This window comes from Ips typographus, linkage group LG1 (assembly GCF_016097725.1).
Source record: "Ips typographus isolate SLU linkage group LG1, UJ_Ityp_2.0, whole genome shotgun sequence".
NCBI lineage: Eukaryota > Metazoa > Arthropoda > Insecta > Coleoptera > Curculionidae > Ips > Ips typographus.
Window position 1 is genome coordinate 20,876,725 of NC_138422.1, and position 16,586 is coordinate 20,893,310.

Sequence of the window (16,586 nt, forward strand, 5' to 3'; positions counted from 1 at the left end):
GTATATTACGTAACCGTTTAATATGACCCGTGGAGACGACTTCAACGATATACTGTTTGTAGTATTTATGTTTAATAGTTACTTTTCGTGTCCTGATCACACTATGTCCTTGCAAAAGTTTGCGGCTCTGATGGCCTTGACATTTGGTAAGTTTAGGTAGTTTCCTGTGCAGCTCTGTCCAATGTCAGTGCAGGCCTGAAGGGTTCTGGATTTCTCCACAGGAGCACTGAGGGTTTTCGTCCTCTGGCAGCATTCCTCATTTTTGCAGACCTTCTCTGCACTTCTCCTGTGTCAAATCTGTTGAGCGTTCTCGTCCACATTGAGTAAAGGAGGAAATGTCGCGGTGCCAACTCATCTCTTTGTTGGATGATTGGGTCTTAGACTTCAGCGTGCCATTTCTGGAGCCTTCTGACTTTCTGAGATATACGCAAAGGTGCTCCTTTTGACACTTTTGTCCTGGATCGGAGTCTGAGACTGGCTGGTTGATGGCCATAGGACGGATGCCTCAGCGGCCACATCTCTCCTGATGTGAGGCGGTGCTATTCGAGATAGAGCGAATACCTGATGCCTTATAAAGTGCTTCAGGCAACCTGTTGTTAGGCAAACTATATACTTGATTCAGAGAGACGTCGACCTGCTTTGCGTAATAGGATGCACACCATTCTGGAGAAGGTTGTTTCTTGTTGATACCTTTTTTCTGTTGTTAAGGCAGTGACGCTTATATGTGAGAGCTTGATTTAGTGTTACCCCGAGGTATTTTGGAGTTGGGTAGTGTTCTAACTGCTGGCCACCCCACACTATGTTCATTTGTCTCTTGGCCTCCCTGTTGCAAAGGTGGAAGGCGAACACTTGAGTTTTTGCTAGATTGGGTCGGATGAAATTGTGCTCGTAGTAGGTAGCAAGGTCGTTCAGGGCATTTGTGAGTTTTCTCTCTACCTCATGGAAACTATTTCCTTGGGCTGCTAGCGCTGTGTCATCAGCATACATAAACTGCCTTATCTCACGCCGTATGGGTTAATCGTTGTCATTGCAATCATTTGTCATTGCAAGTGATTTGCATGCAATTTTCCGGTTTGCATAGCAATACCCACCATTTTTTTATATTCACTCGTTACACTTTCAGTAGCTTTATTTTTTTGAACCCTTCCGCAACTAAAACCTGGTAATAAACCCGTGTAATAAACTTATTACCAAAAGGCGAAGTTGAAGTCAAAGACTGTGCTAAATGGGGTTCGAAAAAGTCGGCTTCCTTTGCGATGTTTTCTCAGCAGCTGTCCGATATCCCCACCCCGGGTATAAATTCTGTCCTACCTAGTGAGCAAGCAATCACCAATAACGTTAAAATACGGCTAGAAGACGTTATTTAAGTCTCAATCAATCCATCAGTTTCGTCACCGTAACATCTCCTGACGTCGCTTATAACTATAAGATTTTCATTAAGAAGGAACGTCCTGATACGTCCTTTAACGAGATACAGCCCTGTAAAATGTTACAGAACGTAACCAGGATGTTACATTTGCCGTGTGTGGTCGTAATTAGTAACTCATCAACGTTTGATTACGAACCAATTCACGTCACTATTGCTGTGAAATTCGGCCGTTTGTTAACGTTTAATAACGGCAAAGGTTACGTCATATGTCATTTTATCACGTAATTTGGACGTCTTGAGACGTATATTTGCTAACTGGGACATCCCCTCGGGATGAACCTTCTTGCTATTTCGTTTTCCTGATTCCACAAAATCCTTGTAGTTCTCCGGTGTTGGTTGTAATTTGTGCGAAGGCCCTGTCCAGGTCCGCCCGGTATGGGTCCCATTTGGGGACAAGAGATGGGTCTAAACATAAATATCACTAAAACTAAGTTTATGGTTTTCAGTCGTCAGCCGTATAATGATGGTGCACTTTAAAAAAAAATTAATGTTCAAAACATTGAAAGGGTTCCATGTTTCAAATATCTTGGTTGTTACATTACAGAGCATCTCGACCCGGATAAAGAAGTCAAGTGCAGAATCAGCAACCATTAATCGTCTTAAAGCATTTGAAATGTGGCTACATAGACGTATGCTCCGAATCCCATGGGTAGCCATGCAGACAAATGAAGCTGCCTATCTGGGTCACATACTCAGGGGTGATCAATGCCGTATCCTTCAACTTGAATGAAGGACAAGATAGAAGGCCGTAGAGGAGTCGGTAGGAGACAAGCATCGTGGTTAAGGAATCTTAGAGAATGGAACGGAATTCGAAGCGCAGAACAACTCTTTAGACTCAGCGAAGACAGAGCGCAACTCTCCATTGTGATTGCCATTGTGGTGCTGTATCAGGACCTGATACGGCACCAGAAGAAGAAGAAGGTTAATGTTATTTTCAACTAGTTGAAAAAAAACAAACCTTTCATTTAGGCTACTCAAAGCATTCTTTTCATTTTATTGGTTTCTATTCCGTATGTCATGATTGGCCTGATACAAGTCTTATAGATCCTGACCTTGCTATCCTTTCGCATGTATTCGCCTTAAGCAGCCCGACATGGCAGACGCTTTCTTGATCTGGCTTCTTAGGTCCTTTACTGGGTCGTGATAGCTCGACAGATCCATACCCAGATATTTCAATTGTGAGACTTGCTCGATGATTTTGTCCTGAACTACCAGCTTACATCTTACGGGATCCTTAGCAAAGGTAATGCTTTTCGTTTTTCTATAGATATGGTCATGTTCAACGCTTCGCTGACCTAGCAGAATTTATGTAGTTGTCTCGGTAGATCGTCCCCCGTTTCTGCAAAAATAGCTGCATCATCGGCGTAGCCATGCTGATTCTTTTATTCTGTCCCATTCAGAATCCCATATTTAGTGATGATACTTCCTCTATAATTCTGTCCATTAAGAGATTGAACAGAAATGGGCTAAGGCTGTCACCTTGTCTGATGTCTCCTGGTGTCGGTATCTCTTCCGTATAAGTATCTTCTGCCTTTACTTTAGTCATGTTGTTCATATTGAGACTGCGGACTGCTCTTACGATGGTGCCTGGCGTTTCTTTCGCTATCAGTATATTTATGATGTCGGAGAGGCGAACCCTATCAAATGCCTTGGTCAACTCGATGAAGCAGACATATGCTGGTGTATTAAATTCGATTGATTTTTCTTGTTGTTTGATAATATCTGAAGTTCTGTTTCGTCTGAAGCCTTGTTATCCTTCCCTGTTTGTTATTTGACCAAAACAATGAGTCCCGATAGTGCTCATATCAACATAAACGATCAGATAGTTGAGAATAATTATTTAGGTCATAAAATCAAACGAGGAAAAGAAAATCAAACAGCGGAGATATCTAGACGAGTGACACGTGGGCTGCTTTCGGTAAACTTAAACTCATTTACACCCGTATTTCGTATATTATGTTTCACCATGTGTATGTCAGTTGATTTTGAGCCTCCTTTCATACAGATGGAGTTACTTGCCTGATGAAGCCAAAAAGCAGAAACACGTGTCGCCGGGTTATCATCCTTGTTTCTTTCTGCTTCACCTTTTTTGCAGGGTAAAAACTTTCTTGTTAAAATGTTTTATTTATGATACTAGCTTCTTAATTTCGTAACACTGAAAATCATTCTCAAAAGTTTACGGTCTGTTGAATATTTCTTTTTACTTTTACATCTACAGAGAGACAAGGTTCCAAATTGCAAAATAATTTGTTCGACGTAAAAAATTGCGCAGTTCAATCTAAAACAGTTAAACAGTCTCGGGTATATTCTATGTTGTTTATTACAGACAATCAGTGTGCTTTTAGACATTAGAGATTATAGCAACACCCTGCCATTTTACTTAAACAATTGTATTTTAACGTTTTTGTTTTGGAATTTAAAATCTATTGATAAAAAAACAACTTGGCTTAGGAACGTTCATACTGTTCATTATCAATGCAAACGCATTACGGTAGACGGTAGGTAAGAAACAGGTGCAATAGTGATAATTAAATTTCCATATTTTTTTCTGTTTTACAAGAAAATTTAAAATTATAACTTAGTATAAAACCATAGTTGCGCAATCTTGGGTGGCAAACCCATAATTAAATTGATGGTCATATAATTTTCTAACACACGGTTTTGGTCAAGTTAAAAAGGTCGTCTCGTGAGTTAGATAATCTGTTCCTTTACATGACCCATGAATAGTAATTAAAACCTTAAGCATTTTTTTCAGTCTGACCCCAAGGTTGTCACGACAAAATTGATTAGAAACGGATCTGGTAGGAACAAGGAAAACCCAATAGTGAAAATTTGCAAATCGCTTTTTTAATCGATAAAAATGACAACAGAAAATCACTCTGATGATCGTTAAATGAAAGTTTAAACGGTTAATTTGCGGTTAAACAAACAGTACTGTTCTCGTTTAAAATTGTTAAATTATTTGCAAATTATTCAATTTAGTCATTAAAATACAAGTAGATAGGAACAATCTCATTCAGTTGCAATATGCACGTATTTAGTTATGTAATTAATTATTATGTCTAGATAAAAGAATGCGAAGTCTAAGCAGAACCGTTTAATATATGCTAATGTTTTTATACATTGTTATCAAGTACTATTTGTAGAATTAGACTTTTAAGTAATAATATTTTTCAGAAGACTAAGAAGGAGTTACTAATGAGCTTAGATTAAAAAAAAAATTACTTAGTTGTTGAAAGTAAAACTTATTGGAATGAAACAGGACGTGTCTATAAATCATGTACATTAATAACCTAAGTGAAGGACACTATACTACCATAGTGATACAAATCAGGTTTAAGTTTCATCATAAAAATGACAAAAAAAACAGGAATTTTAGGCGTGCAATATCCTTTTCAGCAACGTGTTTCTCGTTAACGATTCAAAAACGTCATAGACATTGTCAAACCAACATAACTTTGATATAATTTTACTTTAGTCTCTTAATATCTGAACTGATAACATACACAATGCACAATGCATTATTACTGTGAGTCTAAAGTATGTATTTAATTTTTATTCAAAGTTTCGTATGACATATTTTCATGTACGTTACATGTGTACTTGTACAGGGTGCTCCATTTCAAGTAACCCACAAATGGTCTTATTAGTATTACTAAGTTATGAAATGTAAATGTTTAATTTTTAAATGGTCAATACCTCCAAAACTGTTCAAATCTGATTTAGGAAATGACTTCGAGAGTTAAGTTTGTTTATTTGTCATTATTTCATAATAAAAATATCTTAGATAAGTAACTAACTTACTAAAAGGTTAAAAAGCAATAATTTTAACATGAATCATTATACTCGTTTGCCTTTTCGACATCATGTTGCAACACTTTTCCTACATCGCCTGTAAATGTGAAAAATAACATTACAATACAAATACAACAATTATTTGTCAAATTCTTGACACATACAGATATTTTAAATACACACAATACATTGTTGTCCCACTGATTTTGTTACTTTTCAAGTATGTTTCGTTGTTTTGTACCTCCATGGGATCGAATTTGACGAAGTTTTAAGACGGCCAAATGTCATAATTCCACTCATAAAGCTGTAAAGTACGTATGGTACTGTTTAACTGACTGAATTTATGGGAACGATTTTAACGGTTGTCATATTTAAAAATAGACAAAAATTAAGTCAGAAACAGACAACCAAATTTACAAATGTTAAAAAATAAAGGTATAAAATACATTCAACCAAAAGTCACCCTGGTGTTGTTACGTTTCAAGTAGGTTTCGTTGTTTTGTAGCACTAGAGAATTGAGTTTCACAGTTTTCCAGGTTCCAACAAAAGACAGAGCTGTAACTGACAGCCAAATGTCATTTGTCAAAATACGACGTAATAATGCATCAAAAAGGAAAATCAAACATCAAATTTGATAAAGAAGCAAACGTTTACAAACGTTACATTTAAAATTATTTATAACTATTTAGTTTTATTTCACTGTTACGTCACTCTATTTTACTTTGATTTTTGCTATGTTGTTGGTGTCCGCGTATAGACTGAACTATAGTAGGTAATAGCCGTGAGTAATGACTCATTCCTCACGGGTATCTAATGGGTGTTATTATCTATTCAAAACTAGATAGTAATAAGCATATTGAACAGTCGTAGAAAAAGACTATTACAATATACTTAATAGTAGTTTTAGTCTTGTTACATTCTTATTAATAGTGTTACTAACAACGTTCAGTGTATTTGACTCTTGATATGGCAAAATTGCGATTAGTGATAAGGTGTTCTGTTTTGTGATTTGACACTTAAGACTTTCAAAGAATTGACGTTATTGACATTGTGTCATTTGTGGGATGAGGTTTAAGTAATTCAGCAAAAATGCTGTCAACATTCGGATCAGGCCTGATATTGCGTCAATGATACCAATTTACGGATTTCTCATTTTTTTTCTAAGAAATAACATATTATTCAGGGCGTCCCACGATAAAATACTTCCATCAATATAAGAAAAGCTGAAAATAAGATATATATCAAATAAATGAGCAATCCCACTAATTTTGACAGGTGTCAAAAGTTCTAATACAGTAAACAAATGGCGTCTGTCAAACTTTTCAATATAAACCGGCGATAGACAGAGGAAAAAGTTAAGATAAGATCATGGAAGCCATTTTTCCAAAACCGTTGACACTTGAAAATGTGAAAATGTCATTTTTTAAATGTCAATATATCAAAAACAGTTTAATATACTATAGTTCACATGAAGCATACTTGAAATTATTGTGCTCATACTTGAAACTAACTTAGCTCAGGAACATCGAAGAAGGAAGACCAGATTGAATTTTATGACAGTTTTTCTTTAACAGTTTTAATGGTTTTACTGTTAATGGAAGCGTCATTTCCAGCGTTTGGCAGTGTTTTTCCGAATTGTTGGAAGCTTTATTAATTGTGAAATCCGTGATTTGCATGCATTTAGATAGTGTTAGAGCTTCTTCCAGTATTCACAAACGTTGAACTCTATTTAAAAGAGTGGATCAAATTAGTTCTGTCCCATCTAAGCATCCAAGCAGTCTGTCTAAATCTTTATCCCAGCAGCTATTCCAAGAATGCTGAGGCTCTAAAATACGAAGCATAATCTATGAACGGCGGCTTATTGACCGGACGCTCCCAGCTGAGACGACATCAGCACTTGATGATTATCATCAAAGATCCTACTTGCTGATAATGCTATTCGAACCAATTCTACTTAATCTGACGAAACACATAATAAAATGTTGAATAACTCAGAAACGAAATAGATATATCTAGCATTTTGTGTAGAATACGTACTGTAGAACCAAAAACAATATACGTTCGTATTGATGTAAGTAACATGGGTTAGTGTGTGAAAATGGATGTGACGCCATTTCACAGTTGGGCACAAGATTTGAACTGTTGAATGACGTCGCATCCGATTTGGAACATGGGCACATGTCACTTGCAAAGTTTCTCTCCATATTTGTCTAACGCATTGGATTCTGATAGTTTTCCTTTCGTATCATGAATTTTCTTTGTATCTTCTTTTTCTTCAAGTGCCTATTCGTTCCGAATATTGGCGATCATCCTGGATATGGTAACTTTGTTTACGGCTGCTTTAAACAGTAGTTTTTGAGAACCATGTTCTTCAGTTTTTAAGCTATAATATTCTCCTTCTTCTGTCATCAACTTTCCCTTGGAGACTGTCTTTATAAGATGATATTTGCATTTGTTCATAATAATATATCAGAGGTACTGAAGCCAGGATCAGGATCTATAAGACTTGTATCAGGCCAATCATGACATACGGAATAGAAACCAGAGAAGAAACCAACAAAACGAAAAGTGTGAAATGAAAACGGTCAGGACTATAATGGGAAAAACAAGAATAGACCGAATTAGGAACACTGACATTAGGAAACAATGTGGGGTGCAAGACATCGTAAGATGGGGGAAACAAAGATATTGGTACGCTCACGTGAGAAGAATGGAAGAGGGAAGACTGCCACGCATCGCATTTGAAGGAAAACCAATAGGAAAAAGAGCACCCGGAAGACCACCTAAGAGATGGAAGGACAGCTGGCAGTCCACCTCCCAGGAAATGATCCAGAGGAACCTGCAAAACTGACAGATCGCGAGATCTTAAATATGAATAAGAAGAAGAAGAAGATTGTTTTGGTCTTGTTTATGTTAATTGCCCTATACTTTCAGAATCTTTATTCAATTGATGCAACATTTATGGTAGTGCACATGTTGCTGGAAATCACATTCTGGAAATGATGACGATGTCATCTGCAAAGCGTAGATTATTTAGGAATGATCCATCAATCTTTATTTCATTTTGTTCCCACTAAAGTTTTTTGAAGACGTCTTCCAGAATGAATAAATAGCTTTGGCGATAATGTATCCCCTTGACGTACCTATTCTTTCACAAGAAACAACATTTACAAGATAGGGGATATCTTCTACATCGTCTACAGACATAATTATCAATTCCCGAATTCGAATTCCTGCTGCAATAGTTACAATTAAGATAGTAATTTATCAACGGTGACTTTAATAAGCTTATATCCTTTAATATTAAATCGTCTTCATCTGTTCATTATCTAGAAACTTTTCAAGATCTTTTTGTATAAAAACATTCGATTGAATAGGCTTGTAACCAATAGAACATAGTAAAAGCTGTTACTTGATGAAATCTGTAGATATAACAAAGTTATGTCAAGAAATTCCTTAAGTGTCTTTAAGTAGAGAATTGTATGATTTTGCCTTTTTTGAACGCTCCAAAATGATGTAGGCTAGAATTATTAGAAAGAAGCTGATGTTTGCTGAAGACTACAAAAAAGTAATAATTGTAATGAACAAATTACAGTAAAGACTATGGTTTAAAAATAAACAAAAATGACACATCCAATATCAAAAAGTAGCGGTTATTATAATAAAGAGAAGACTGACAATGGCCTGATCAGCAATAACTGGACTCTGGAAAATATAGAGAGCTCCGGTGAAACATGGATACTAAAGAAAATAGATCTCAAAAGAATTAAATCCTTCGAATTATGGTGTACAGATACCTGAACCGAAGATAAAATTTAAACAACAAATCAGAAGAACAAGAAATCAATAAATAGATTTACTAACTTCACGTGATATTCCAAAAGTGCATTTTTGCATCTACCACCCTGGGACTGTAGATCTTTCCGGAACAATTGGAATACCCTGTATAAAATTTTAATCAATAATCAGTTGACGTAGCTCTCGTAGAGTTTTGTGAAACTCTGTATATCCGCTGAAATACAAACCTACATTACAACATGCACAAAATTATTAGTAATCATAACGCAATAAATCGGAAAAGCAAATTATTTTTTTACCCTTGCAACTCCCAGGTCACATTTCAATCAACGCCAGCTATAAATTAATAATTCAAACCTATAATTAGTCAAATTAGTATACCAAACACGGATGACCGTAAAATCTACTATTATGTAAACAGTTTCGCCGTATTGTTTGCTGATTGGTGGTTTAGTAATTTTGAGTGCGGATTTTCCACAAATTCCGTAGAAAATTCAGTGTGGCTATAATAACACTAAGCCACAAAGTGCAAATGAATAAAACTAACATTTTTCCTTTTATTCACTTAATAAGTTCGTTATCGCAAACAATACCCGCGATACCGTGATAAATCAGTATAATGGCGAATACCATCAAAGTCACTGTTAAGAAATTTTCTTGAATTAGTTCCTAGTAGGAAACCGCGCAGGCTACTTCATTCATTGTAACGAAAAAAAGGTTATATTTAGTAATTTATTATGTCATCTTATTTGTGCAATATTAAATTGGTTTGCGGAAACAAAATCTTCTTAGAAAATTAAGTTGTTGATAATAAAACTCTGAAAAAGTGCGTTAAGTGTAGTAATTATGTTAACCGGATGGAGGCTGGCAGTTTCAAAATGTGAGTATATTTTGATTGTAAAATTGTATAGTCTATCATAGCGTACATTTTACTGTCTTATTTCATTCAAAAAATACAAAAAAACTACTTTAGACAAAGGTTTTGGGCAACAATTTTATTAGAAAGAGTTTACATTGATAAAGAGAGATTTTGAAACGTCTCACTGTAGGGCAGAATCTCAAAAACTTCATAAATTTTTCGGAAACAATTTATTATAACTATTATTTCCTTAATCTAAATGCACTAATTAATAATATCACAGAAATAAACAGTCAAAAGGTAATTGATAAAACATGGGTCTGAGTAAATTTTAGTTATTAAAAAGAAAAATACTTCCTTTAATTTTGTAAATATAAATAGTAATTAGATACTAAAATAGCAACAATATTTTTCCAAAAAATAAATTGGAGGCTATTAGTAGTTACTCCCATAGTTTCTCATATTTAAAATATTTTCAAAGAAAGTAAAAAAAGTCGAATATCTCGGAAACGGTTAGGGTTACGGAAATTTTGCAAGATAGCATAAATGTTCAGAATGTAACTGTTAAATTCGAGAAATTAAAGAAATCTCTAAAATTTGTAGTTAGGGGCCCAACTGTATTATGTATACCACATAAAAAATTATTAGTACTTCCAGTTATAAGACAATACAGGGTGCCACAAATTCGTGTCTAAGTATGAGGATCTCAAAAACAGTAAGAGTTGGTTAAATGAAGGCAAAGTTGCCTAATTTGGAGTTCAATCTTATGCCGTTTTAACATTTAAAAAAATCCGATTAAGTACTTCGAGAAATATCCGAAAAAATACAACATTTCGGAAAAACGTTTTAATTTTATTGTAAGCTTATATGATGAAATAATTTAAATTTATTGACACTTTGTCATTGCAACTTTTTTCCCTCTAAAACCTGACACATTTGAAATCCGACATCATCAATTTTATTTTTTTAAATGCAATCCTGTTTTTTAAGGCAGATTTTAAAAGTGATTTAAATGACGTGTAACAGCTGATAAATCTTTTGAATTTTAGGTTAGAAAACTTTGATAACAATGTTTTTTTCCGGCTATTAATACAAAATTAGTAGCAGTACAGCATACAAAGATAGGTACATGTTTTAAATAGAAATTCTGTGTGAATTTCAAATTTAATGAAATCCATTATGATTTTCATGAAAACTTTGGAAGTTGTATGTAACATCTGAAGAGTGAAACAAATTGTGATTGTTACTCAAAGTTCTAGTTAATAAAATAACTGGAAAATTCGTTTTTTCTCTTGTAATCTTCAAAAATACCTTCTTGGCACTTTTCGATTTAAGAAAGTTTCATCCGTCGCCCAAGGTAGAATTTCAAAAACGCCAACTGGACAGTTTTCCACGGAATTAGACAAATGTTTAGGTTGGATACCCTCTACCAGTAGAAACTACAACAGATTTGTTGGCGGTAATGCGAAAAAGTGTATACCGAGAGGCTACCGCAGAGAATACATACCCGGATGGTCCCAAAACAGTGACGAGTTGTACCAAAACTTTCTTGAAACTGGTGATCAGGAAATAGCAGAAGAGCTACTTCATAGCCTAGATGCGGCGAGACGGGAAAAATGGACAGAAACTGTAGGAAGATTGAATTTCCAGACATCGAGCAAACAGGCGTGGGCACTACTAAGGAAACTAGGAAGCGGAACCCCCAAACAAAGACAAAATACAACTGTCAGCCCAAATGCCGTCGCTTCACACATAGTAGTTACATCCAGAGCACCCAAGGATAAACAACATACAGTTGAGGTCAAACGAGAACTTAAAACCTTAAAAGCCCAAGCCACAGAAACAGAACATTCTCGCCTTTACACTTGCGAAGAAGTTTCGAATGCTCTTCAAGATGTCAAGCCAGGAAAAGCTCCAGGGTTTGACAATATCCACCCTGAATTCTTAATAAACTGTGGCAAGTACGCGAAAGTTTGGTTGGCTCACCTTTTGACAGATATTATACAAACTGGCAATATCCCAAAAGAATTTAAACGATCGAAGATAATCGCCATATTAAAACCAGGCAAACCAGCTGATAGCCCCAAGAGTTACAGACCAATATGTCTGCGACCTATAAGCTGCTAGAACGGCTTATCTATAATAGAATTAGCGCAAGAATACTTGAAGTAATTCCGGTCGAACAAGCTGGCTTCCGGCCTAAACGAAGCTGTGCAGATCAAGTCTTATCACTCACCACCCACATTGAGGCAGGATTTCAAAGAAAACTAAAAACCTCAGCTGTATTTATCGATTTATCGGCAGCCTACTACTACTAGTGGAAAGAAGACATGATATTCAAGCTCCTACGTGTAATCCCCTACAAACTAACAGCCCGACTGATAGACAGCATGCTGAACGACCGAGTGTTTCAGGTAGTCATGTGATCCGACATCAGCTCCTAAAGGACGGTCTTTCACAGGGATCAGTCCTTGCTCCACTCCTCTTTAGCCTGTACATTGCCGACATGCCAGAAACAAGATCAAGAAAGTTTGGATACGCTGATGACTGGGTACTTGCAACAAGATGCAGTGCTGTTGAACAGTCAGAGGAGACCCTAACAACGAATTTGGAAGAAGTAGGAAAATCGCAAGTGGAGGCTCCAACCTAATGCCACCAAAACAGAAGTTACCTGCTTTCACCTGAATAATAAACTCGTCAGAAAAGAACTTAACATACAATTTGAAAACACCTTACTTACCCCCCCCTTGATAGAATACTATCTTTCAGAGAGCATATATCGAAAACTGCAGAAAAACTGAAGTCAAGAAACAACATAATTCAAAAGCTGTGCGGTACAACATGGGGAGCATGGTCATGAGCCTGCTGAATACTGCGCTCCAGTTTGGCTAAACAGCCCACACGTACATAAAATAGATGCGCAGCTAAATAACACCATGAGAAGGATAGCTGATGTCATCAAACCAACTCCCACGCAATGGCTACCAGTCTTAAGCCACATACCACCACTCAACTGCGACGAATAAATGCTCTTAGATATGTCCTTGTTCTCCGTAGTTCCAATGATGGAGTAAACAGCTTTATTTAGATATTTTGTTGATTTTGCTTTTTTGCTCCACATTTCCCTTAACACTTTTCGAGAAGTTGTTTAATGCTTAAGTATGATAGTCCTGAGAATATGGTGTACGATAGCAATGGAGGTCATTTTTGACCTCACATCTTTGTATATAAGTATCCAGCGAGCCTCCGAAGCTTCTCTGCATAGAATAGCTAAGAACAGAGTTGGAGAGAAAACGCTGGCAGGTAGGAGAGCTTGGAATCTCTATCGGAAAGTGTTTCACATCTGAAAGATAGAACCATCAGAAAATATAACTTTGCGGCTAAGTTTTTTTACTAAGTTAAGTAAGAGAGTAGACCAAGAAATCCATCACTTACCGTCTGGTTGAACACATTAATATAAGTAGTAATAAGTCCAAGACACACGAGGAACAGGAGGAGAAGTGTTCGGGCCAAAAACTAAATGCTTGGAGTCAACAGAAAAATATCACAGTATATTTCAGATGCAAAGCACAAGCTGTGGCAAACAGGATATGACAAAATTTCAGAGAGTCAAGGAGCCATGACATGAGCACTGAGCTCAACATGCAAAAATAAAGTCACCTGGCTCTGTGATTCAGGACAACGGAGGGAAATAAGAAATTATTCCAGCTAAAAAAGGGGCGAGAACCTTTCTGGGACTTTGGGAACCGCACCTACAAATAAGATGTCAAATTGGAGGAACCAAAGTGCCAAGAGTAACTCACCGTATTTTCGCACTCTAAGACATTTATTGGTGGATACAACTGGAAAGAGTAGATAATTTGTAGCATTGAGGAAAAGGTGCATTTACTCACAAGTTTCTTCTGAGTACACTGTCGCTTGGGAGGTCACCTTACGCGGATAGAACTAGAAAAACATGAAAACTGCATATGGCTACTCTAATTAGCAAATTTATAAACAAAAAAAAAATATCCTCATCTACTCACAATCACATGTTTCAGACCTCTTTAATCCAGAAAAAGATATTAACCTTCTTTTTGGAGTTAAAAGAGATAATCTGTGAGAATGAGGAAACAACTCTTGAACACATGATGTTTTGATAATGTGGCGCAATCTCAAACATAAACGGGGGAAACAAGAGGCCTCAAGGCTTCAAAGAAAGAAGAGAAGAACCCGAGCTACAATCTACAAGGAAAATATTTCTCTTTGATCTACAAAATTTTAATTTCTGTATATATTATAATATTCCTGGTAGAACTAATAGGAATTTCTTGCAACTGCAATAAGATGTTTAACTGAACATTATCATTTATTTTCGCTAACTGCTTATTTTGGGGATGACTTTTATATGACCTATGATGAATCTCTATCCGCTTCGTTTCTGTTAGATAAGCGCTATCTGGTTAATTATTCCTGGTTTTCACAATTTTTAGCATAAACAGGTATACTTAAATACGTAAAAAATTAATCACGTTCAACTGACTTTGGCGTTATCTACTATTTGGTTTTTTACAGTGTGAACCCCTCGATCGATTAGAATTAGACGATTAGAATTTTGTAAAGACCTAAAAAAAATGCAAAAATTAATATTTCCATAAGAATATAAAAGGTAAACACAGCGTTTAAGAGAAATAGTGTTTCCAAACAGTTTTTTATTTGAAATTAGTTAATGAATAATGAGTTTTGATTTGAGTTTACTTTTTTCACTATATCTAATAAGTTTTTGATGCACAGGATCACAGAATCCACCCAAGTTAGATTTACTAATATTTTTCTATAATTTATAAAAGACAAAATCAAGGATTGTCCTTAAAACTGCGTCTTTTCATTTCATTCAAATTAATAAAATACAAAACAACTTTAATGTCGAAGAAAGCTATATGTAAATTCAACTGTTTAGCGCTTATTTGTTTTTAATTTCCTTAACAATAAGTCAATAAAAGAGACGTTCAGCTCGATAAGCCAACACAATATACATGTCATGTCAACAAATCTTCATTCAAATAGAATCAGTCATGTTCCCGGTATCTACCTAGATTAGAATACAAGATTTGGTACAGGACAAAGCTTTTGCAATCAAAAAATCCTGAAGTTTATTTCCTTGTATTAATCCTTAACAAAGGACAGAAGCAAACCAAATAAAACTTGCGAAAAATATTGAGAAATTGAAAAATATTTGAGTAAAGCAAATTTGAATAATTCAAGTCTAAATGATATTGACATATTATAAAACATTTTTTACAGGACAAAGAATAATCGTTAATGTTAATGTTTCTACAAGATAGAACAGACTAAATTTAAGAACATAAAGAAGAAAAAGATTGAGGCCTGTAGGAGGGCCTGTGGAAGACATTTAAATGGTATTGTTTTCCATGCTTAAGGAAAACAAGCAAAGTGAAATCTTTATATTAAACTAAAATTTTTGTCTCCATGTGAATGTTTTGTGTATTTCTTTACCTAACTTTACTTTCCCAGGCATAAAATAGATCACCCTGTATTTTCGCCCACCGACTGTTTTGTTTGGTAATTTCGGTTATTTTGCCTTCATATATTCCACATTTCCGAATCTCCGGTCTTCTGAGCTATTAGCTCCTTTTAGAATATTGAAGTAGAAGGTTCCCTTTTTTCTCTATAGTTCCATCAGCATTTCAAAAACAAAAAAACGACTTGGTTTGCTCACTACAATTGTTCTGCCTCATTACTTAACTCCATATTGCTATTAGCTCCTTTGGAAAGGTCTTCAATATACGGGTCAAGACTGCCTGAGTGATCAAGTGGTCTGGATTGTCATAAAGATTTCTGTACTCTGGTGTACAGTTTCTTTCTTTCATATGTTCTCGTTGGACTTAGGAGGCGTAGGCAAGAGTGCGTCATCTGGCTAGACGTAAGGCTTGCTAAAAGTTCTGTTAAACTAAATGAGCAATGTCAGTTTTATACTGCTGCACGGTTTCATTGCTTCTTTGACATCTGCTCGACAGCTGGGTTTCGTAAACTTGTCCTAAGTGCTAATTTTCAAACCTTATTTCCAAGAGCTGGATTAAGTCGTCATGGTTAAAAGTTAGTAACGTCTAGAATTTGCAACACCTCCAGGACTTCTTCACGTAGTAAAAACCAAAGTCGTGGCTTTGTCGCTCACTGTTCAAGTTGTTTGCCTTCGCAGCAGTCTCAAACTGTTTTCTGTAAACTTGCCAAGAGGTTTTACCATCTTCTTCTTCATAAACTCGAGGCTTAATATTTGGACCAGCATTTGGTTTGGCAAGTATACTTGAGTTCAGTGACTTTTCTTGCAACTTGTAAACTCCTTGTAGATTCTGAACAGTTTTCTCCACACCGCCTATTCTTGTTCTCTCTCCCTATGGGTCACTTTTACCTCGAATAATACCATCTGATTTTCATTTCGTCATTCATTTCATTTATCACACATTTTAACTGGTCCTTGATTTATCTTCTTATGTCCTACAGCATACGGTCTTGACTGGTTTGCATTTCTTCTCAACAACAGTATGTGTTATTGGCTTGCTTGCATTGCTTCCAATTTTGCCTCCAACTGGTCTTGACTTATTTGTTTTTTCTGTTCTGTTTCAACGGCCTCTTGCTTAACAGCATCTAGCCAAGCTTCTTCCTGTCTAAGATGCTTCAGCAACTGCCAAGGTATCCCCCTCCTAC

The 16,586-nt window shown here is 35.9% G+C and overlaps 1 protein-coding gene across 2 annotated transcripts in view; it reads left to right on the top strand.

The window, feature by feature from the left end:
- The window catches only part of LOC145739206 (putative inorganic phosphate cotransporter), a 76,415-nt gene that overhangs the window by 44,959 nt on the left and 14,870 nt on the right, over positions 1–16,586 (top strand). The window contains exon 1 of one of the 2 annotated variants that reach the window (XM_081994662.1): positions 9,612–9,902. The exons of the other annotated variant lie outside the window; for it this stretch is intronic. Within the exon in view, the coding sequence (XP_081850788.1) occupies positions 9,869–9,902 (34 nt within the window). The 5' untranslated portion in view covers positions 9,612–9,868. Of the gene's footprint in view, positions 1–9,611; positions 9,903–16,586 lie in introns of those variants that run through there. 2 annotated transcript variants of the gene reach the window in all.